The sequence below is a fragment of the Onychostoma macrolepis genome, chromosome 05, assembly GCF_012432095.1.
Source record: "Onychostoma macrolepis isolate SWU-2019 chromosome 05, ASM1243209v1, whole genome shotgun sequence".
Lineage (NCBI taxonomy): Eukaryota > Metazoa > Chordata > Actinopteri > Cypriniformes > Cyprinidae > Onychostoma > Onychostoma macrolepis.
The window spans coordinates 38,725,979-38,749,572 of record NC_081159.1 but is presented as its reverse complement, the minus strand read 5'-3'; the positions used below and the strand labels follow the sequence as shown (position 1 = coordinate 38,749,572).

The 23,594-nt window shown below is 35.8% G+C and overlaps 1 protein-coding gene across 3 annotated transcripts in view; it reads right to left on the bottom strand.

Annotated features, from left to right (window-relative positions):
- Nucleotides 1-11,287: 11,287 nt before the first annotated feature.
- The window catches only part of nf2a (NF2, moesin-ezrin-radixin like (MERLIN) tumor suppressor a), a 37,263-nt gene continuing 24,956 nt past the window's right edge, over nt 11,288-23,594 (bottom strand). For all 3 annotated transcript variants that reach the window (XM_058776300.1, XM_058776301.1, XM_058776302.1), the window contains 6 exons: nt 22,296-22,412; nt 22,105-22,205; nt 20,999-21,104; nt 18,262-18,389; nt 17,186-17,345; nt 11,288-12,098 (listed from right to left, as the gene is read on the bottom strand). In XM_058776300.1, the coding sequence (XP_058632283.1) occupies nt 12,048-12,098; nt 17,186-17,345; nt 18,262-18,389; nt 20,999-21,104; nt 22,105-22,205; nt 22,296-22,412 (663 nt within the window). In that variant the 3' untranslated portion in view covers nt 11,288-12,047. The remainder of the gene's footprint in view (nt 12,099-17,185; nt 17,346-18,261; nt 18,390-20,998; nt 21,105-22,104; nt 22,206-22,295; nt 22,413-23,594) is intronic.

Genomic DNA, 23,594 nt, shown 5'->3' with positions numbered 1-23,594 from the left:
CATTGACCAGCTCCTCCCGTGTAGTTCTGGACTGATTTCTCACCTTTCTTAGGATCATTGAGACCCCACGAGGTGAGATCTTGCATGGAGCCCCAGTCCGAGGGAGATTGACAGTCATGTTTAGCTTCTTCCATTTTCTAATGATTGCTCCAACAGTGGACCTTTTTCACCAAGCTGCTTGGCAATTTCCCGTAGCCCTTTCCAGCCTTGTGGAGGTGTACAATTTTGTCTCTAGTGTCTTTGGACAGCTCTTTGGTCTTGGCCATGTTAGTAGTTGGATTCTTACTGATTGTATGGGGTGGACAGGTGTCTTTATGCAGCTAACGACCTCAAACAGGTGCATCTAATTTAGGATAATAAATGGAGTGGAGGTGGACATTTTAAAGGCAGACTAACAGGTCTTTGAGGGTCAGAATTCTAGCTGATAGACAGGTGTTCAAATACTTTTTTGCAGCTGTATCATACAAATAAATAGATAAAAAATCATACATTGTGATTTCTGGATTTTTTTTTTTAGATTATGTCTCTCACAGTGGACATGCACCTACAATGACAATTTCAGACCCCTCCATGATTTCTAAGTGGGAGAACTTGCAAAATAGCAGGGTGTTCAAATACTTATTTTCCTCACTGTATATATATATATATACCAGAACAACAGACGGACTGATCAAAGAAGCATGGAAAGAGAGATCAAATAAATGACAGACGGGCGACTGAACAGAGACAGATCAATCAGATGGCTATAGAGCTATTTGAATAGAAAACTGAATTGATCTGCCTGACCTCATAAGTATTCATAAGTATTAAAGTGTGATGTTACATTAAAGTTCATCAAATTATATACAAATATATTAATACATCAACAGCTTTAGAAATATAAAAGATTTACACTTCATATTATAGATATATTTATAGCTAGATTTTATCATATACATACTGAGTCAAATAATATAAAAAAAATAAATCAAAGGTCTAAATCAAATGAAACAACACAATGGTTGTTATTAACAATTATTGTTATTAATTTTAACATGCAACTTAATGATAACATTTTTTGAAAGAAGAGAAAAATGGCACCAAAAATGACAGATCAGACTAATCTGAATGCAAAAATCTATTAATTCCATAATTTTAGAACTCTATGAATCTATAAGGATTGAAAAGAATTTGTACATCACCGTTCATAAGCAAAACTCTTAGATTTTTAATGTATCTTATAAATATTCAAACTTAAAAACTTTTCAACATTGCTTTTCTTGTTAAAAACTACAGTGACATGAAGTCCTTTGAATTTCAATTCATTTTAATTCTACTTTCTTATAGACCACTGGAACCTAAAAAGCATTTAAGTCAATTCTGATTTGGCACATAACCATTAGTCAAACCTGCTACGTCAGAACTGATCTTTTATGTACCACTCAAGATCCTGTAAACTCAACATGAATGTTTATTGGTTGCTCTGCACACCAGTCACACGTTCTTGTACTGTACAATGAACTATAGTATCGATCAGATGTTATCTGCTCAACTTCCTTGCTCTATAAAGATGATCATGAAAGGAAGTTAGGTAAAGATAAAAAGCAATTAAAATATGGTGAGATTTAGTCTATTACATAAAGGGCAAAACTCAGTTAACCATTACTAGAATGAACTATAAAGAAAACAATTATAAGTGCATTAATGGATATGGAAATAACTGAGAAGATTTAATATATTGAAATTCAGAAAAACTTCTCTGATAATTGCAGCGTGTATAAATAATTTCAAAACTCTGCAGGAGTCTTACTGTGCTAAATACTGGGCTGCATATTAAATCTCATTTGCCTTATGAAAATCTCATGAATTAATTTTCCCTGCTGATAAACTGACAGATCAACATTAGTTACTGTTGGTTTTATTGGGGTTTTCTAATGCGCGACTGTTCAGAGCTTAGGAAAAGCATCTGCGTGGACCGCGTCTGTTTTTGATTGATGGGCTGAAATGCAAAACGGCGGGCTAAAAATAGACTGATTGGCCACCCTGCAGTGATTGGACAGCCTAATGGGCGCAGAGTGATTTCGCTCAGGTAATACTTCCCCCTGGTCCACCACCCATCGGCGGACAGACACAGCACTAGACGGGCAAGACGTGAGGATGGGGAAGATAATACAATGCCAGACAGGAACAAAGAGACAGTGATAAAACGCTCTGCTTGAGTCAGCGCATGAATGATTTGATGCTGTCATAGTTTCAAACACTCTCTAATTCATTCTCAAACTCGTTTAAACACACAGTTAAATATGGCTGTCACTCGTCATCTGAGTGCTTAAAAACCAGGGGCCTCGTTTATAAAGATGTGCACAGGATGATTCTAAATGTGGACATTTAACATAGTACATCATTTCCAAAATGTTCCTACAAAACATCCATTTTTAAATGATATAACTTCAGTTTAACTAGCAAAACTTGGGTTGTTCTCACTGCGCATCCTAGTTCAGTATTACACACACTGCCTACCAGACTCTCAATCTAAAAACTGCTTTAGTGAAACGAATCATACACTCCCTAGAAATTCCCAGAATGCCCATTAAAACCAGTGAGCATCAGTGCCCAAGTAGATATTTATAGCTGCTCAAAACTTGAAAACAATTTTCTAATTTAAAATGTAATTCATTCCTGACAAAAAAAAAAAAAAAAAACCTGAATAGTCAGCATCATTACTGCGGTCTTCAGCGTTACATGATCCTTCTGAAATTATTCTAATATGATAATTTGTTGCTCAATAACATTACATATTATTTTTATTGAAAACAGTTGTGCTACTTAATATTTTTGTGGAAACTGTGATACTTTTTTTCTGAATTCTTTGATGAATAGAAAGTTCAGATCACATTCAGGTGTCTCATTTGTCTCATGACTTCACACTGAAGAAACAAGAGGACAGCCAATACAAGTAAAGACATCAACTGACAACAGAATGTTAAAATATTGAAAATTAATGCACACCCAGAGGTGGTAATGTGGCCTCAATGTGAGTCACGCTTCAAGATTGCAATTTTCAATAATTCACAGGTCTGGATTCAGTAAAAATACAGTTACTGCATTCCACTGGTGGTATTATTCATTTCAAGACTTTTTCATTTCCCTAAAACCACCTTCTTACACCACAGACAAAATGTCCCGCTTAGAAACAACTTTACAGTTAGATACTATGGATCCTTTTCACATTTCCAAGGTCCTCAGGATTGGAAGTCGTCATAGTTGGGTGTGTAGTGAATAAGTGTAGTTTAGTAGTTGAATTTAGTAGTTTTTATAGTAGTGAATGGAAAATACAACATTTAAGTATTGATCAACTCATTTCATTCCAAACTTGATTGACAAATAGTCCAAACAATACCGTATCTTCACAATTTTTAAATGTTTTGTTGTTTCACAGAAAAAAAGTAAACTATACAAGTTGAGTAGTCATTTCCGAGTAAACAGTCATACTCTTGCCTATAATTGAAGTCTTGTTAATTCACAAAGAATGCAGCAATGTGATACAGAACTATAATTTGGTCAGTAAATATAGCATTACAGAACATTTTCAGAACACTAATCAAGACCCTGGAATGTTTGTCAGCCAATCAGAATCAAGCATTCAACCATAGTTTGGTATAATGGTTCAATAAACCGAAAGCAAGCGAGAACAATAGAGCTAAACTGATTATACACCCCCTGACATTTCAACACATGCCACATTCAAACATATTCTGTCGCATGGATATGATTTGCATAAATTTATGGAGTGTGTGAGTCTACGCGCTCAGGCTTGATGCTCCCCATTGATCATCATCTCAAAGGCTGGTAGTGATTTTTTGCAGGCAGTCCTTTGAGATAACAGTCATGTCCTACTGTTATTTCCAATGACGCAAATACAAAACAAAGCAGGCGTTGCATGGACGTGAGGGCAAAGCATAATTACACACACACACACACACACACACACACTCTCTCCCACTGCTTTCTTCCATCCTGTCAAGGGGTATTTGTAAGTCACCTGAAGCCTATTAAAACAATTTAAGCAGAGAAACGAATCACTGAACTCAATGTCATTCATTAGCGTCTTAGGTAACATGGAGAACCAGCTCTGTGAAAAACAAGGGCTGACATCCAATCAGCAATCCAGTCAGCCTACAGTACTACAGTACTAATGTTTTATGAAGATTAAAGTTGAAGTGTGTAATTTCTGCACCCCTAGCACCAGAAAGAATTACTAGAAAAGTGAAGTTGTTGTGCTGGCTTGGCAAAGCCTTTCCTGAAAGTTTAAAATAGTTTCAAGAAAGATTTGAAGCTTCAAAGTTATACAAGTCTTGCGAAATTTGAATACAGTAATATGTGCCTTTCTATGCGATTGCTAATAAGATGTGGTTAGTTAGCTGCTAAGTGGTTACTAAAGCTGAAAGAGCAAGTTCAAGTTAAGCTGAAACAACAGAATTTGTGACATAATAATATTGATTTCCACAAAAAAGTTCATTTCCACTTGTCTCTCTTTTTCTCAAAAAAAACGTGGGTTACAGTGAAAGAGGAAAATTCATAAATGTTAAAATAGGTATAGCCACAAAATATATGTTTGGTAACATTATATGTGTTTACATGATTCAGTGTGAACAACTTTACAGCACAAATATTTCACAGTTTTCAACAGAAGAATTGATGCAAGTGATTTTTATAAAATTATAAGCATTGTTGTTATTTTAACAAACTGTTAAAAATAGTTTTCTGGTAACTGAAATATAGCTAGAATAAAAATACAATTTAATCTATGATTTAATATGAATAAATATAAAATAAAAATATATGTATATTTAATTATATATATATATATATATATATATATATATATATATATATATATATATATATATATATATACACACTTTTTGGCAACTATACTGTAAAAATGATTAATATGTCAATAAAACAAAATTATTTGAATATGTTTTACAAGACAATTCTTTCTACTTCAAAATTTCACACATTTCAATATTTGCCATTTCTTTGTAATTATTTGTGAAATCTACTAGCAATTTCTGAGTGAAAATTGTTTCTACACTATATATATATATATACACACACACTGTGTGCAGAATTATTAGGCAAGTTGATATTCTGGTCATATTTTTTTACCAAGAACATTTTACCAATTCCAAACCACATCAATCTCAATAACTACTATTGATTTTGTATTTAATAATTTATAAGTGATATATAATTGTCCATGAAGGCTGATAGTCAGAAACTTCTTATTTCAGTTGTGCAGAATTATTAGGCAGGTTTTCCTTTACAGATAAAATGAGCCAAAAAAGAGATTGAACTCTTGAAGGACCAGCATCACATCCTCTTGTACCACTGTTTGAAGAATTTATCTTCCAGAATCTGGCAGTAAGTTTTAGGAGCTCATTTTTAATCAATCCTGCGAGACAGACTTTTCAGGATAGGAGATGAACTAAAATGAGCCCCAAAACTTACTGCCAGATTCTGGAAGATAAATTCTTCAAACAGTGGTACAAGAGGATGTGATGCTGGTCCTTCAAGAGTCACTCACAACTTATCTGTCCATAAATCCTATACAAAATCAGTCTTCATGTATTTCACAACACTTCAGCATGTTATTCTTATTAAGTGAGGGCCATTTTAAAGAATTTTTTACCCATGCAAAGTCTCTGAGAACCTGACACCTTGTAATTCTGGAGACTCCAGGAAGGTTGCAGTTCTGGAAAATGGTGGCGCTGGAGACTAAATGGTTCCTGATGGTTTCTCACCTAATTCTTCACCTTAATTCTTAATTCTTTTGCAGTTAACGTGTCTTTTCCTCTCCACCTGTTTTTGTCTGACCGTGTTGACCCAATGAGCATTTCGCTGCCCAATGGTCATGCCTTAACTTTGCTAATTCTATTATTGCATTAGTATTGCATCCTTCTCATGGACATTTAATAATTTTTTTAACTTGTTTTCTTGAGTTCAATCTCTTTTTTGGCTCATTTTATCTGTAAAGGAAAACCTGCCTAATAATTCTGCACACCTGAAATAAGAAGTTTCTGACTATCAGCCTTCATGGACAATTATATATCACTTATAAATTATTAAATACAAAATCAATAGTAGTTATTAAGATTGATGTGGTTTGGAATTGGTCAAATGTTCTTGGAAAAAAAATATGACCGGAATATCAACTTGCCTAATAATTCTGCACACAGAGTATATATACACAGTCATGACCAAAAATATCGGAACCCTTGCAATTCTGTAAGAAAATGCAACACTTCTCTCAGAAAATTGTTCCAATTGCAAATGTTTTGGTATTCACGTACTTATTGTTTTTGTTTGCACTGCAACAACACATAAAAACAGAGAAGAAAAGTCAAACTTGATAAAATTTTACACAGAACTCAAAAATGGACTGGACAAAATTATTGGCACCTTGTCAAAATTGTAAGAAATAATTGCTTTTCAAGCATGTGATGCTCCTGTAATTTGTATTTAGACACACCTGTGGCAAGTAACAGGTGTGAGCAATATAGTAATCACACTTGCAACCAGTTAAAATGGAGAAAAGTTGACTCAACCTTTGTGATGTGTCACACTGAGCATGGAGAAAAGAAAGAAGTGTAAAGAGTTGTCTGTGGATGTGGAAAAAATTGTGGAAAAACATGGACAATCTCAAGGGTACAAGTCCATCTCCAGAGATCTTAATGTTCCTGTGTCCACTGTGCGCAATATCATCAAGAGGTTTACAGCCCATGGCACTGTAGCTAACCTCCCTACCGGACGGAAGAGCAAAATTAATGAAAAATTACAATGAAGGATTGTTCGAATGGTGAATAAAGAACCCTGATTAACTTCCAAACAAATTCAAGCTGATCTGCAGACACAGGGAACAACAGTGTCAGCTCGCACTATCCGTTGCCATCTGAATTAAAAGGGACGCTATGGTAGGAGACCCAGAAGGACACCACTGCTGACACAAAGGCATAAGAAAGCAAGACTGCAGTTTGCCAAAACTTATGTGACAAAACCACAATCCTTCTGGGAGAACCTACTGTGGACAGATGAGACAAAAGTAGAGCTTATTAGTAAAGGACATCATGGCACTGTTTACAGAAAAAGAAGAACACAGTCCCTGCAGTCAAACATGGTGGAGGTTCAAAGGTGTTTTGGGGTTGCTTTGCTGCTTCTGGCACTGGATGCCTTGACTGTGTGAACGGTATCATGAAATCTGATGATTACCAAAGAATTTTGGGGCGCAACGCAGTGGCCAGTGTCAGAAAGCTGCGTCTCCACCAGAGGTCATGGGTCTTCCAGCAGGACAATGACCTGAAACACACTTCAAAAAGCACTCAGAAATGGTTACAAACAAAGCGCTGGAGAGTTCTGAAATGGCCAGCAATGAGTCCAGATCTGAATCCCATAGAACACCTGTGGAGAGGTCTCAAAACAGCAGCTGGGAGAAGACATCCTTCAAATCTGAAAGACTTGGAGCAATTTGCAAAAGAAGAGTGGTCCAAAATTGTAGTAGAGAGGTGTAAGAAACTCATTCATGGTTACAGGAAGCAACTGATTTCAGTTATTTTTTCCAAAGGGGGTGCTACCAAATATTAAGTTAAGGGTGCCAATAATTTTGTCCAGTGCATTTTTTGGGTTCTGTGTGGCATTGTATCAGATTTGACTTTTCTGCTCTGTTTTTTTGTGTTGTTCTAATGCAAATAATAAAAAAAAAGTGAGTACCAAAACATTTGCAACTGCAACAATTTTCTGAGAGAAGGGTTGCAAATTCTGACAGAATTGCAAGTCATGGCCTAAAACATCGGCACCCTTGGTAAATATGATCAAAGAAGGCTGTGAAAATTAATCTGCATTGTAAATCCTTTTGATCTTTTATTTAAAAAATTCACAAAAATCTAACCTTTCATTGGAAAAGAATTTAAAATGGGGGAAAATATCATTATGAAATAAATGTTTCTCTCTATTACACATTGACCACAATTAACGGCACCCTTTTATTCAATACTTTTTGAAACCTCCATTTGCCAAAATAACAGCTCTGAGTTTTCTCCTATAATACCTGATGAGGTTAGAGAACACCTGACAAGAGATCAGTCAGAGGACTGGAATGGCCAGCAGAAGCTTGGTTTTGTGCTCAGTGACCCATTTTTGTGTTGTTTTTGAGGTTTGTGTTTGGATTATTGTACAGTTAGAAGATCCAAACATGGCCCATTATAAGATTTCTAACAGAGTCAGTCACTTACTGATTTTTTATCTGTTGGTATTTGATAGAATCCATGATGCCATGTGTCTAAACAAGATGTCCAGGACCTCCAGCAGAAATATAGGCCCACAACATCAAAAATACAGCAGTACATTTCATTGTACACACTTTTTACCATCTTGAGTGTTTGCTGCTAAAAAGCTCATTTTTTAGTTTCATCTGACCATAGAAGCCAGTCCCATTTGAAGTTCCAGTCGTGTCTGAAAACTGAATATGCTGGAGTTTGTTTTTGGATGAGCTAGGAGAATTTTTCTTGAAACCCTCCCAAACAACAGGTGATGTAGGTGCTGTTTGAAGGTTTTCTGACCCCGAGACTCAACTATTTTCTGCAGTTCTCCAGCTGTGGTCCTTGGAGAGTCTTTAGCCACTCAAACTCTCCTTCTCACCGTGCATTAGGACGATATAGACACACGTCCTCTTCCAGGCAGTTTCGTAACATTTTACGTTGATTGGAAATTCTTAATTATTGCCCTGATGGTGGAAATTTCCACTGCTCTAGCTCTTTTCTTAAAGCCACTTCACTAATTTGTGAAGCTCAATTATCTGTTGCTGCACATCAGAAATATATTCTTTGGTTTTTCTCATTGTGATGGATGATTAAGGGAATTTGGGCTTTGTTTTCCCTCAAATTTATATTTCTGTGAAACAGGAAGCCATGGCTGGATAAATTTCATGTTCATAATCACCCTGTAGTGCTCAAAATTGTGAATATGAATGGGAATATACTTCAGAGATATTTTACTCATAAGAATTTCTAGGGGTACCAATAATTGTGGCCAATGTGTATTAGAGAAAAAAATAAAAAATTCATTATGATATTTCCCCCCATTTTAAACTCTTATCCAATAAAAGGTTAGATTTTTGTGATTTTTTTTTTTTAATAAAAGATCAAAAGGATTAACAATGCAGATTAATTTTCACAGCCTTCTTTGATCATATTTATCAAGGGTGCCGATATTTTTGGCCATGAGCGTATATATAAAAACCCCACTAGACGAAGTGAAATGTTTTTATGCTAATCACCATTACACCACACATGCTGTCGATTTAGCTCAACTTGTATCAAACCGGGACCAGAACTAGTCAAAGAAGGTGGAAAATGCCAATAAAGCAACAGAAGACGAAGTTGGAAACTACAATAATGGATGTACCTGGAGGTCAGAAGATACTTGCTTTTGCACTCAACCTGGTGTTGTCCTCTGCAGGACAGGTAGAGTATTACAAAGCAGTCGAAGTGTGCATAGATTGAGCATGTACCTGCAAGCTCATGTTAAAAAAGTGCCAGTGTTCACACAAGCCAACTTACAAATGCCTCATTGAAGTCTCTGCACATAACACCGGAATGGAAGAATGCATTTATAATAAAAACAACACATTTCACCTTTAAAGTCAGGGTATCTTTTGATCAGAAACCAAGCTTGCCCTTAGAAAACAGTCTGGGCAATCAAATTGCATGTTGTGTAATCCAAGTAAGATGCAATCAAAAACTATAATAAATTCCCAAGGCAAAAAGCCACCATTGATTATCACTGCCTCTGATTTTCTCACCCTCAGTAAAGTAGCTATTCTTCTTTTCACCTTGGTACCATCTACAGATGCAGTTTTATCTTCCAAGGCCTCCATCTGCCACCCCAAGGACTGATGGGACGCATAGTGACATGGTCACCTCCAAAGGCACATCCCTCTCTCGACCACGACAGCCTGTCAATATGGCTCAAACCAGCTGTCAATCAAGCTGTCACTCGTCCAGACATGCAGACATTGTACTGAGGAAGGCCAGAAACTGATGAGTGATGGGGAGTTTGTGTCTCAGGCTGTGATAATGAGGATTATGGGAAGTATGATACATGAAGCAAACAGCTTAGACATCTGCCCAGCTAAATTATAGTTATCTTGACTGGTAACAAATACTACAAATACAGCCATTAGTGGAAAAAACTACAAGAGATTAAAATGCATAAACTGCATATTTCCACAATATTTAGTGCTTTGAGTTTAATGAGCTATTAAACTAATGAATTAATCGTCATACTGAATTCTAATTTACTGACTAATCCTTCATGCTATAATTGAGATAGTTGCAGCTTTCATGTAACGAATACAAATTGTTAATTTTTAGGCTGATTATATTGATTTACCTTGCGTAACATACCCCAGGAAGATGAAAATCCAACAGCCTGCTGTTTGATCTCCATTCTCAATACATTTGTGTACTTTCAAACATCCACACACAAACACAATCACATAAAAAGACATCCCAAAACACAGTGAAGCTTAACAGTTCTGGGAGTAAACATTTCATTCGCTTTCTCCATACAGAAATTGATTTTTAACAATAACACATAAACCTTTCAAGATAGATGCACAATGTTCTCTGAAGTTGTTAAGCGATGATATATGCATTTGTAGAAGTCACTTCAGATTCCAATATAATTTTTAAAACAGAGGAATTTCTGAAGTTATTAGCATAGAAATGACAACCATCCAGAAAACACCCACTCCCATGAACCTCAGCAAAACAATCAAATCTATCTTGGAAAATCTATTTTGAAATAAACTCAATAACAACTTTCATAATACTTCATGCGCTATGCTGTTTATTCCAAAAAGTAATGGTCCTTTTGTCTTTTTCTTAGATTTTGTTTGTTTGTGCCTCAATTTTAATTAATTTATTCATATAGACCGCTGATAATGTGAGCAAGTCGCTGTTGCACTTTATCCTTAACCATGCTTATGGCCATAATACAGGGGGTTTGCCTGTTTTATCGCCCGCCAGGTGAAAATTGTACATCTGATCACTGAAAAAGAGTCACGATTTGAGGTATCAATCATGCTTGCGGCACAGTCGGTGTGGGTCAGTCGGGTCGCACACTGAAGTGCAATTCTTAGTGAGATGTTCAAAGGGCTAGAAAGATGTTCAAAGCAAAGTGTGAACATGAGTAATTCTACCACAAAAAAAAAAAGAAAAGAAAAGAAAGAAAAAAAGGACAGCCAAAGAATATTTAAGATAATTTCCATTCATTTATTCATTATGCACAAAAACATTTTCAAAAATATATTCAAATTCTTTAAAACATTGTAAAACATTTCAAAGAGAGTAAACAGTTTAAAAAAATCTAAATATTTCATGTAATAGTCTTCCAAATAGTGTGATCCCAAAGGGTTTCTTTCCCAAAAATAAACTATCCTCTGAGAGGAAGTAAACTCTTTTATACTGTAACAATTAGGTTTAATATAACCTTTATGAATGACCAGACAGCTCCATATAGGACCCAAAAAAAATAAACTCCCAAACTAATACGGCACAAGGGTGCAATACCACTGCTTTAGCCAATTATTCTGATACATATTGAACGAGATTTCTGCTGTGCAACTGGAGAGATGAATTTAGGACGCAGTGCAGAGATATATGTAGTCAGTGTGTGTACACTGCTTAACCGTAGTGTCTTCATAATGGGATTTTGACCTCCTGCAGACAAAAGGATATTGGGAAACAACATGTAGTGCATCTCTGTATGTGAATTGGTTTATGTTAGTGTGTGTGGGGCAGTTTGAAAAGCTCCTTTCCCTCTGTAGTTCTGTTTACATGAGAGTTTGGTCCTCTTAGTGTAATGTAAACTTTAACCACATATATATTCTTCATCACCAGAATTTGCTAGGATCATACGGGAATGGGTCACAGCCTGTCAGGAATGTGATAAAAACACAACGAGACATCATTCACACACACAAACACCAGTCCAATGTGTCTGGATGGCTATAGCTCCTGGAAGAAGGCCACTCTGGATTTGGTGCTCTGTAGAGTGAGCTGTGGAGACAGATTGAAAATTGAGGTGTGTAAACAATTGTGCTCAGCTCCGAACTGATGATCTTCATGTATATCAAGTGTCAATTACAGTAAATAAAATACACACATTGCCGTTTCAAATGGTTGGGGTCAGTAACCTTTTCTATTTTTTAATAAAGAAATCATTACTTTTATTCAGCAAGAATCAATTAAATTGACTAAAAGTGACAGCAAAGACATTTGTAATATAACTAACTTTCTATTTATCAAAGAATCCTAAAAGGAAATTTATTACGATATGTTCTATATATTACCATTTTAACTTTGGCACCTATAGTTTTTAATTATTTATGCTCATGCCATGAGAAGCACTGGACATGTATGGCATGTGCAATACCTAGGAGTCACGCAGAATTCATAGCGAGAGAGAGTGAAATAGAGAGAGAGCAGAGGGAGCATGTGTGTCTCTGATCAGCTGTCACTAGTCCGTGTGAACTCACTGACAGTGATGTTAAAAGACACTTTAAGACAGAATCCCTCATGAAAAACTGGTGTAAACAAACAAGAAGAGACGGAAGAGAGATACGGAGATGGGAAAGTGATGAAATTAATGCTATATGAAGATGGTACATTTCTGCTTTATTAATGAGTCATTCTGCAGGGATTTAAGGCACGAGGACTCTCACCCTGAAATAACCCAATCTGCTCAGTGGTTATCAGACATCTTGAGTTGTAAATGTCACTATAAATATACTGTTCGAAATGAAGACATAAGTATTTGGACTCTGTGGTTTTAAAGCATTAGTGGATCAGGTTCATGGTTAATGTGATGAATACACCGGTGGTTACTCTGCTGGGGCAACTGTGTGAACTTAGGGAGAACTGACTTTCAACATCCACCAAAAACACCTCGAGACCAGCTGGTTAGAAGTAATTTCTAAAAATGGCTGAGAAAAGTACAATAGGAGTACAGACAGTGAAGCTTGCGTAATCCGCCACTGATAACGGCCGGAGTATGAACGTCTACTGGCAATCGAAAGTACAGAAACATGGTGGCCTCCAGCAATTTAATCACTGTTGGTATGAATGCTGTGAATTGCATTTCATATTTATTTTTTTAGGAGAAACTTTTTATCCAAAGCAACTACCAGCACACTATCTACAGGAACAATCGGCTCGGTCACTGTTGGAGAAACAGTGTAGCTCTTCAATTCATACAGCTTCCCTACCAGAGTTTGAATCTGAGACCTTTGGGTCATATTGGTCCAAATCAGAAAAGTGATGTAGAAGAGTTTTTTTTTGGAGAGGCCATTTGGTTTGATATTTTGCATAAAATCAAATGCAATGACATTTAGCCATATCTAGTTGTGGCTTAGTCCAATCATTTTTGGGACATTAATTGTACACTATCATACTGTTTGGGTTTTTTTTTTTTTTTGGCTGCATTTATTTGATTAAAAATACAGTAAAACCAGTATTATTTTAAATATAATTATAATTTCACATTTTTTATTTGATTATATTTAAAAATGTAATTTATTTCTGTGATGGCAAAGATTAATTTTCAGTAGTCATTACTCCAGTGTCACATGATCCTTCAGAAATCTTTCTAATATACTAATTTGGTGCTCAAGAAACATTTCTTATTATTATCAACATTGAAACAGTGCTGCTTAACATTTTTGTGGAAACCACGATAATGCAAAGTTCAAAAGCAACATGTCTTTACTAAATATCTGTCAATTTTGATAAAGTTTTAATGCATCTTTGCTGAAAAGTATTAATGTATTAATTTCTTTCCAAAAAAAAAAAAAAAGTTTTTTTAATGGTAGTGTTTAATGTGTGAAATTTTGTAACCTTTAAAAGCTATTTGCATCACAATTTTGCACTTTCTTTTCAAAATCCCTCTCCCAAATGAGTAAAAATGTTTTTTAGAACCAGATGCTTCCTAAAAACACTTAATACATCAAATACATCAATATCAATGCTCGGGGTCTCTACAGGTTAATCGACTTTTAACTTCTACTTATCCATAATTCAGTACAATTAACAAAGGAACGCTTGGACACTTACGTGCCGCCGCGTCGCTGGGGATTTTGATAGATTACCGCATAAACAACTGAGGGAACAGGTGAGCCTGTCAGTGCATTAAGACACTCTCACTACATCTCTTTCCCTCAGGCTATAGCTAGCAGCGGGACGCACCAGGCTACGGAGAAAGCACAGCCACAGCCATTAATCATTCCACCGGTGTGACCTGGAAAGCCAGCGACCCTTGTCACTTTGCTCCAAGGTCCAATGCTCAAACTACCTGACCAATGGTGATTTACAACGAGTCGGACAGTGTCCCAATACAGGTTTCTAATGCAGGCTCAACATCGGCTAAGAAAACAACAGCTGTCAAAGGGTGTAAGACCGAGCTGGATTTTCTAGCTGCTGTTAGCGCAAGAGCTGTGAAGACGTTCCCCCAAAGTGTCCGTCTCAATTTGCTCAAGCTTCGCTTCAATTAGACAATCACATCAAGGCAGACCGACTGAACACACGGAGGGCACTCCATCCATCCAAACAACCGATCACAACACAGGAATCAATTAGCGTAGCACTAATGAGACAATTTCACACGCTGCAGGAAAAGATTCTATGGCTAAAATGGAGCTTTTAATCTACCGTTTCATAAGCCTTGATGAAAACGTAGCTGAACCTTTCAGAAAGAAGATGAATAAATTCTTTTTGGATTACTGGTGCTCGGTAGCATGACTAACTGTATGATTAACCCATTTAATCCCAAATTTTTCCCAGACATGAAAATATCCAAATTATGTGTTTTATGCTAGTGACCGGTGGGATATGGTGAGTACTGAAATCACATATTTCTGCAGACATAAAAATCGTTATATACATCAGCTCAGCTATTTTAAACTGTTTGATCACATTCTAAGGTTAATATTATGCATTAAAAAAACCTTATGCAACACTGATAGGAACACTGAGATAAAAAACAAAAATTCAACCATCACCGCATTTCAAAATTGTTACTTTTTTGTAAAATATAACATAAAATTGTCATATCAATTCTACGAGTATTACAACATCATTATTGTACATTTTTTTGTAACCTTTGAATTTTTAATTTAGTGCAATATTTTGTCATTGCAACATTTTATTGTCATTTTCACTAGCAACTGCAATTGGATTTGTATTGTATACCTAAGTTCACTGTTACCCCACCGGCCACTATTGTGACCATCAACATGTTTACTCATTCTATGGCCACACTCAACAAAACTAAATATATGTGAATGCATATATTAATACTAGACACCCTAAAGATAATGTGCATCAAAAATCTTTGTCATATCTTTATGTTAACATACTTTACTAGCCTTTTGTTTCTGAGTTTTGATGCAGTCATCATCTTCTCAAGGTGCAAACAGGAAATAAACTGCTCTGATCATGTGACAATTTGCACTAATCATGTGAAACTGCACATATTTAATTGAGACCCTTTATTTTTTCCATATTTGCAGGAAGTGCACTAAAACATCAGTCAGTAAGGTTTTTCAATGAGTAAGACTGCTTTAAGGGATCCGCATTCCGCAGTACACGTCATTTTCTTTCCCAACACATTGGGATGCGGAGGATTGCGGGGGGATCACGAAACCCTACCTAAACTCTAATATGGCAAACGCGCGTCGGGAGGGCTGAGCCCTTTCGGGACTACGGGAGCGTCGGCGGATGTTAAAGAGAGAACATTTCATTCAAACAAATCGACGTAAACTATACATTCGAGTTAATCGATAAAATAGATTTATCGCCGAGCCCTACGCAATACTTAATTATCGCAATATATAATGAATCGGCACACAAGTATCGGGACAGTATTGAATTGGCTGATTAGCATATCGTCCCAGCCCTAGTGAACAGTGTATGCAGTGTTTTTCCCGGGGCAGCAACGGAGTTTCACAAGTGTGTTTGTTTGTTCCCATCATTTCAGTTACGAATGTTTTATAAACAAGGCCCAGTTCGCCGCAGGATTTGCACATCATTTGATACTGAAAAATGGAGCGGTCCCAGTGATAAAAGATCCCAAGTAAATATGAAGTAAAACTACATTAAAATTGTTTTGCTGGCACGCAAGTGCTCGTGACTCTTTAGCTCCGCCCACAGCACGCCTCCAGGAACTCAGCTGTTTTCATAGAGAGAAACGTAAAGCTATATCTTTCTTTTATAAATATGATAAAACTAAAGACTCTTTGGAGATACTCTACAGGTACTCAAGATTAATATGAGATTGGATGAAAATGTGTGTTATGTCCCCTTTTAAGTTCTGTCTATATTTAAGTGTCGGACTACAATGCATTTAACAATCAAAACCTGAAGAAGCAATAATACTGAGTGTCTTTGCTGATATATGATGATTTTAAGATATTTAATATTTAACTGACTTCTCTTTCTCCACAGCAACTGACAAACTCAAACTCTCCAGGCTCAGTTTTCTTTCCTGAGTTTAAAATGAGTGCATTTCAGTTAACAGCCCGGGGCCAAACATAAAACTCTTATTAACTGCTATTTTCTTCTTATTTCCTAACTTAAGAATACTTTGTATTTCCAAAACATTTAAGAATGTCCTTTTCTTAAGATTGTACTAAATACAATACTGAAGAACAATTAGAATTCCTGAAAAGAGTTCATAAAAATTATTGTGAATAGTCCTCTAAAGTTATATATTTTTAACTTTTTATATCTTTACTGCATATGAAGAAGATTTTCATGAATCCAGCCACAGATGTGTAACTGCTACCCCATCATACACAGAAAACAAATATAAAAACTACAGAGGCTTAATACAGCTCAGTGAGTTTGAAGCCAGCATCTGTTGTGGGCGAAGAAGGTTCTAACAGTAGCTTGCAACATTTCCTGATGCTGTTTCCCATTACTTTCTTTTCATCTCTCAACTACTATTAAAAAAAAATGAAAGACATTATAAAAGAAAATATAAATAGAGCTCAATGGCATTTTTGGTACAGTACAGCTTTAGCATGAATTTTAATGGTTTAAAACCATGTACCACACTATGTCTGGCTTTGTATAAGATGCATTTAACCCACCTTTTTAAAGTTGCTCTGCTTGCTGGTGCCTTTCTCAGTGTTCTCATTATGTAGGATGTCTAGAGGCGTTTCTCGCTCCTTTAGCTTTAATGACTCAATCTCGGTCTTCAGTTCATTTAGCTGCTCCTGAAGGTGTTTGCTCTTCTCCATATACTCAACCCTGCCAAACAGGACAGACGCATTATGTAACAAAGCTGCTTCTCTTGGTCTCCATCTGTCTTAAGGCCTATTCACACCATTTTTGTCCTTTTGTCTCTTCCTTGTTTAGGTGTGAACAGGCGTTTGTTGGAAACTAAAACTACTGTTCAAAAGTTGTGGGTTGGTAAGATAAACGTTAGTCTCTTGCCCATCAAAATTCAGTAAAAATCTCCTATTATATTATAAAACTCAAAAATTCAAAACAACTCGTTTAATATATTTTCAAATGTAATAATATTAATTCCTGATTCCTGTGGCAAAGCTGAGTTTTCAGCATCATTACTCCAGACTCAAGAAACATTTCTTATTATTATCAATGTTGAAAACAGTTGTGTTGCTTAATATTTCTGTGGAAACTGACATTCTTTGATGAACAGAACGTTCAAAAGTAAATCATTTGTTTGAATTAGAAAGCTTTTGATACATTGTGCATGTCTTTACTGCCATTTTCAATCAATTTAATGCAACCTTGCTTACTCCAACTTCCCCAAACTTTTGAACAGTAATGCATTTTATACACTGAAAATGGGCATAGATTTTTAGCAAAAAGATCTTTAGGATTATGATTAATTGGACAATCAATATTATTTAAGAACTACAGCATCTCATCATGTTCATACTGCCATTGTGTTTTTTGTTTTTCACAACATTGTAAAACTGTATTTGGCCAAACTGAAAGTAGTCATTCTAATGGAACTGTCTAAACAAACAAGGTGTCAGGGAGTTTTAGTACTTAAAAACAAATCCCGTTCCTCAGTTGAGTATCAGCAGAGAGGACAAACTCCAGCTCAGTTGATGTAACTGGTTCAAAAGGTGTGGACAGACGTGACAGAGACTGTGATCAGGATGGACTGATGCCTGAAATGGGCTGCACTCACTTCTCCTTCTCAATCTCCATGGACAGACGTTTCATGTCCGTGTCTTTGAAGTCAAAACTCAGGTTCTCCATGCTGAAGTTGAAGTTCGGGCCATCAGGAGGAAGAGCGTTGGCAGACAACGGCACAGGCTATGCAGTGAAAGAGAAAGAGGATGAGAAGGAAAGAGAAAAACAGGATCAAATGAGCTGGCTGGGCTTAATAAAGATCAATGTACAAAAATAGGCTAATTAAGCAATATCACAAAGGAAGAGTGCTGTACCAAACATCCCAGTATTAAAATTAGTGCTGTCAATTAATGAATCACATCCAAAATAAAAGTTTTGTTTACATAAAATATAAATAAATAAATATATATAAATAAATATATATGTGTGTGTGTGTGTGTGTGTGTACTGTATATATTTATGTATACATAAATACACACACATGCATGTATGTATTTAAGAAAAATACGTTATGTTTATCTATTAAATATATTTATATATAATTTATATAAATATATTTAATAGATAATATAAATTATATGAATATAAATATATGCATGTAAATGTTTAAAATCAAATTAGATAACCAGTTCTGTTATATTGCAATAATAATATTATATGTTATGTTAATTAGACACTATTTCTTAAATTTCTAAAGGAAACAAAGTTACTTTAAATATACTGTATTAACCTCTTAACTGTCACCGTCCCCTCTGTGGGACGCCTACGTTTACTTCACTATTTTACAATTAAATCCTAATCTAATCATGACAAACTATATATCGTTGGAAAGGTCTAAGACTCCTAAATAGGTAGTTTACCACTTTTTCTGTTAAAAAATTATGTAGGAAAAGTAATAGATTAATTTATGACAAGAGTGCACCTGAAAAAAAATCTACATCATGACATGAATTCTGACCTTTGTCACAGAAAGTCTTCTTAGTTGCCTTTTTCTCTATCACGAATTATAAATCATAAGAAATTATTTATCAGTAGAAAACTTAAAATCTCAAAATTCATCCTTTGAAACCCATTTTAAAATCAGACATTGCATTACCATAGAAATGGTACATTAAAATCATGTTACATAATATTTTCATCTTCAAATTTAAGTTTGGATAGTGCACTATAATGTCTCTGTTCAAAACTGTGAGTGACAGTTAAGGGGTTAAACCACCTCTGAATGAAATGAGTATACGTAGGACAAAACAAATGAATTGAAACGCAACATGACATTTTACTTCTGTAACGCAGCAAATGTTCAAGCTAAACAGGCATTTTTTTTCATTTGATTATATAAGATGTTCACTAACTAGAAGAATTAGACAAAGAACGTGTATTAAGAAAATAAAAGAGGTGACCCAAATTTTTATTTCATGTAAGCCTAACATGTTAAGTCACCTTTATTTCGATAGCAATTTAAACAATAGAGACTGTTTCAAAACAGCTTCACAGAATTAAACATTAAACTAAAAGAATCAATAATGCAAACTTCAAAAATGAGGCAGAACCAAAGCTCCGCTACAAAGCAGCTGTAAAAAGACATTTCACTGTAGAATTTGACCAGTCAACCTGACGATCAGTATAGCGACTAGGAATTCAAGCACCTAGTATGAGCTTCAGAAAAGCTGCCTTAATTTGCCTCAGGTAGGGTGACTTATCTAAACAAAGTCAAGCTCCGGTTTGCCTTAGCCACCCTTAGTTGGATTTTGTCAAAAGACCAAAGGAAGCTTCAGGGTATATATATATAAAAAATAAAAAAAAATAAAAAAAACAACACTTCAAAATTCTTGCTAAGACATCAATAGACAGAGGCAATGCTTTGAAATGCCTCCTGGATTTTTAAGTGGTCGAACAGATATAACATTAGCCACCCATAGAGAGAGCTAATGTTTGAAATGATACGCTGACCTCCAATCACCCCTAACTTACCGTGCATGTAAAATGTGCGGATGAGCTGCCAGTTGGATTTTCAAGAGTATCCACAAAGCTTTAAAAGAGCGGAAGAGCTCAGCTCCCAAGTGCTTAGGCTAATAATTAGAGAACTCATCGTAATAGCACTGAAATGTGGTTTCCAGGTAGAAAAATGTCCTCTCCGGAAACATTTATGTAGAAAAAAAAAATTATATCTATTATCCATATACAAGGCTTAGGCCAATCCCTTAATAGTCGTCCATTTGAATCAGATATGAAGTGCACTCAGTCATCATGTGTATTCGAACCTGGCGGATATTCACAATGCATTTAATGGAGGTATTCAAGTTAACTGCGGTCTCTTGCTAGCAGTTTCCGAACCCATTTGTAATCCAATTCCAAAAAGCATTACAACCATGTCGTGCAATTCCTGGGACCCTAGAGGGCTACCTAACCATTTTTTAAGTTGGACAGCTTAATATGAATATAAATATTCCTTCTAGATTGCATTAAGATGGTTATTGCAAGGCTAAAACACTCTCGAAGGTTTCCATGGACGACAGGGGAAAGTTTTCTTGCAAGTAATGGAATGGTTGTCTGATGCAACTTTTGTTTAAACAAATTATCTTGACATTGACAAATGGCCAAGAGGCTATATCAAACTAGCGTAAAATCCCATAACTGGTGCAGAGTTTAAAACCTTTTTCTCCAAGAAATAAAATTGGACTGGATTCGGACACCAGCCTGATTAAGAATGACAAGCGTTGATGTAATGTCATCTGTGGAGATGTTCCAGAATGCCCCGTGGGGGAGGGTTTTGGTAAGGGATGGGTGATTACCGAGTACGCCGATTTGCTGGTGATCTCCAGTAGTTTGTTTTTGGCTTTGCGCTCCGATTCTCTTGCCTCCTGCAGGTCCTGTTTCAGCTGGTCGGCCTCTTTCGCCCTGAGGAGAATAGATACATGGGTTACTCACTCAAGGTTTGAACCCTTTGAAGTGGACACAGTGCTGGGATCTCCAAAGCACAAATTCAGCTGGAAATTGAAAAATGGATGCTCAGATCAGCAGAAAATTGAGACTTTCACAGGCACCAAATCAAACAGCTATCCCAGTATGCATGCCAACAGAGTGCCACATACCAAGTAAAGGCCCAGCAGATGGGTTTGAGAAGGGCCACCAGCATATATCCAGCTGTGAGAAGAAAATCTAGGACGTCTTTTATGATGCGTGTTCACATACTGAGTTTTGAATAATACATTATAGATGTTGCTTGTTTTCATCCAATGCTTTTAATCCAAGCTGATGTTTAATAGACACAAAAAAGAAATAAAAATGTATTTAAAAAAAAAAAAATTCTATAATATTATAGTATTTATTAATATTTGGAATTAGCTTTTATTTTCCTATTTTCAGTTTTCACTTTAATTTTATTTTTTTCATTAAGTTTCATTTTGTTATGTGCTTTTGTCATTTGTATTAGTTTTTTTATATTTCTATTTGGCTTTAATTTACTTTTAATGAGTGATTTTAGTGTTTCAACTTATTTCAGTTACATATCAAATTATTTCAGGTTTTTTTAATAATGTTTTTACATTTTTCATATAGAGAGAGAGAGAAACGTAAAAACATATCACCCTTATTACAATTAATTAAACTGATTTTTTTTATAAATGTGAAAAAGTTTAACTATATATTTAGCACCCACTTGGCTATTCAAAAGACAACAGAAGGGTTTAAAAAATAATGACAATCAAAAGAATAACTTTTCAAACAATTAAATGATCTTTTATCCATCAACCATCGATACACAACTAAATATTATTATTATTTAAACACTAAATATGTCATTTAACATTATCACCATGTCAAGCCGCCATCTGATGAAAGTACATCCATACAAATAAGCAGAATGTGTGTGTGTGTGTGTGTGTGTCAGAGAGGTTACCTCCTTTCAGACTCTTCTGCCATTTTGAGTGCAAGCATCTCAGCCTCTAGCATCTTCTGTTCCATGAGTCTCTTCTCCTCCTCAGTGCGAATGGCTGTCACCTTTATAAAGAGTAATTTAGAGCATGATCAGTCCTCAGTGCTCCTAAAGGATCTTCTATAAGCAGCTGGTGTGGGCAAATGCTCACTAACCTTAATACGCTGCATCTCCTGTTCAGCCTCGGCCGCTTTCTGAGCCAACAGCTTGGCCTCCTCCTCAGCGATTTGTGCCTTCTCCGCCAACAGATCTGCAGTCTCCTCCGAGCATAACTAAGAACAGAGACCACATGCTTTGCACAGATGCACATCGGCCATTTGCTTCATTTAATGCCCTTGTTGAATTAGATGGAAAACGTTCCGAATACTACACCACTGCAGCATTATTAATAATTTAAGGAATCTGAATTATTCTATATAGATTTAACTTTTGCTGTTTCACTCGTTTCCACACCATTTGTGTAACACCTCACAAAAAACTGTTATATAAAGCTCAGTCTAACGCATTTACGTCATTTGCATCACAGAAATCATGTCACTAGGTCAGTCTTTTCTTCCCAAATATATCTTTCAAAACAAATCTACTTTTGGGAAAGAAAGTGAAAAAAACTCATAAATATTTGAGAGAGCGAGCGAAAGAGAACATAGGAATGGCAAGGATATGAAACTCTTTGATTAAAAAAAGAAAAAAATAAGACCTCTGCTAGTCAGAACTCTGCGAGAAGATTATTTGAATTAGCGTTATCCTGAGCACGGAGGGTGAACTATAAGGAGAAATGCATTTATCAGTTGTACTCACACTTATATCAGTTTAAAAGCCAAATTTCTTTTGTTTGCAAGAGCCAAAACACCCTCAGAATGTGCACCAAATACTAAGTATTTAAATGGCATGTGAAAGTGAAGAGATAAAACAGAAATACAGCCTTAGAAATATTATTATATGCAATAATAAAGTACATTTAGTAATATTTAGGTCGATTGTGTCCCCTCTCCCCCCTAAAATTGCAATCATTTTGACTTAGACCTTAAAGTGATTTTTTTAATGCTGTGGCAGGTTAATTATGACTGGCTGATCAGTGATAATCAAAATATGTTACCACTAAGATGAGTATAGATTAGGGCTGAACCAGAATATTAGATTACTCGAATATTCGTTCGGTGGGTTGGCATTCGATTGTCAAATTTGAGATTCGAATATTTATTTATTTTTTCGAACGGTTCTCATTCGCGCTTGAATATGAATCGCCCATGAGTGAACGTCATGATTCAGTTCATATGGAAGAGAGGACAAAAACGCCAAAGACCTCAGCTGTGTGGGAACACTTTAAATTGACTGAGGACAAGACAAAAGCAGTGTCCCAAATATGCGATTTAAACCTGGCCTACCACAACAGCACATCAAGTTTGAAAAATCACCCGAGTTCTGTAAGTAGTACGCCTATAGTATATTGTTGG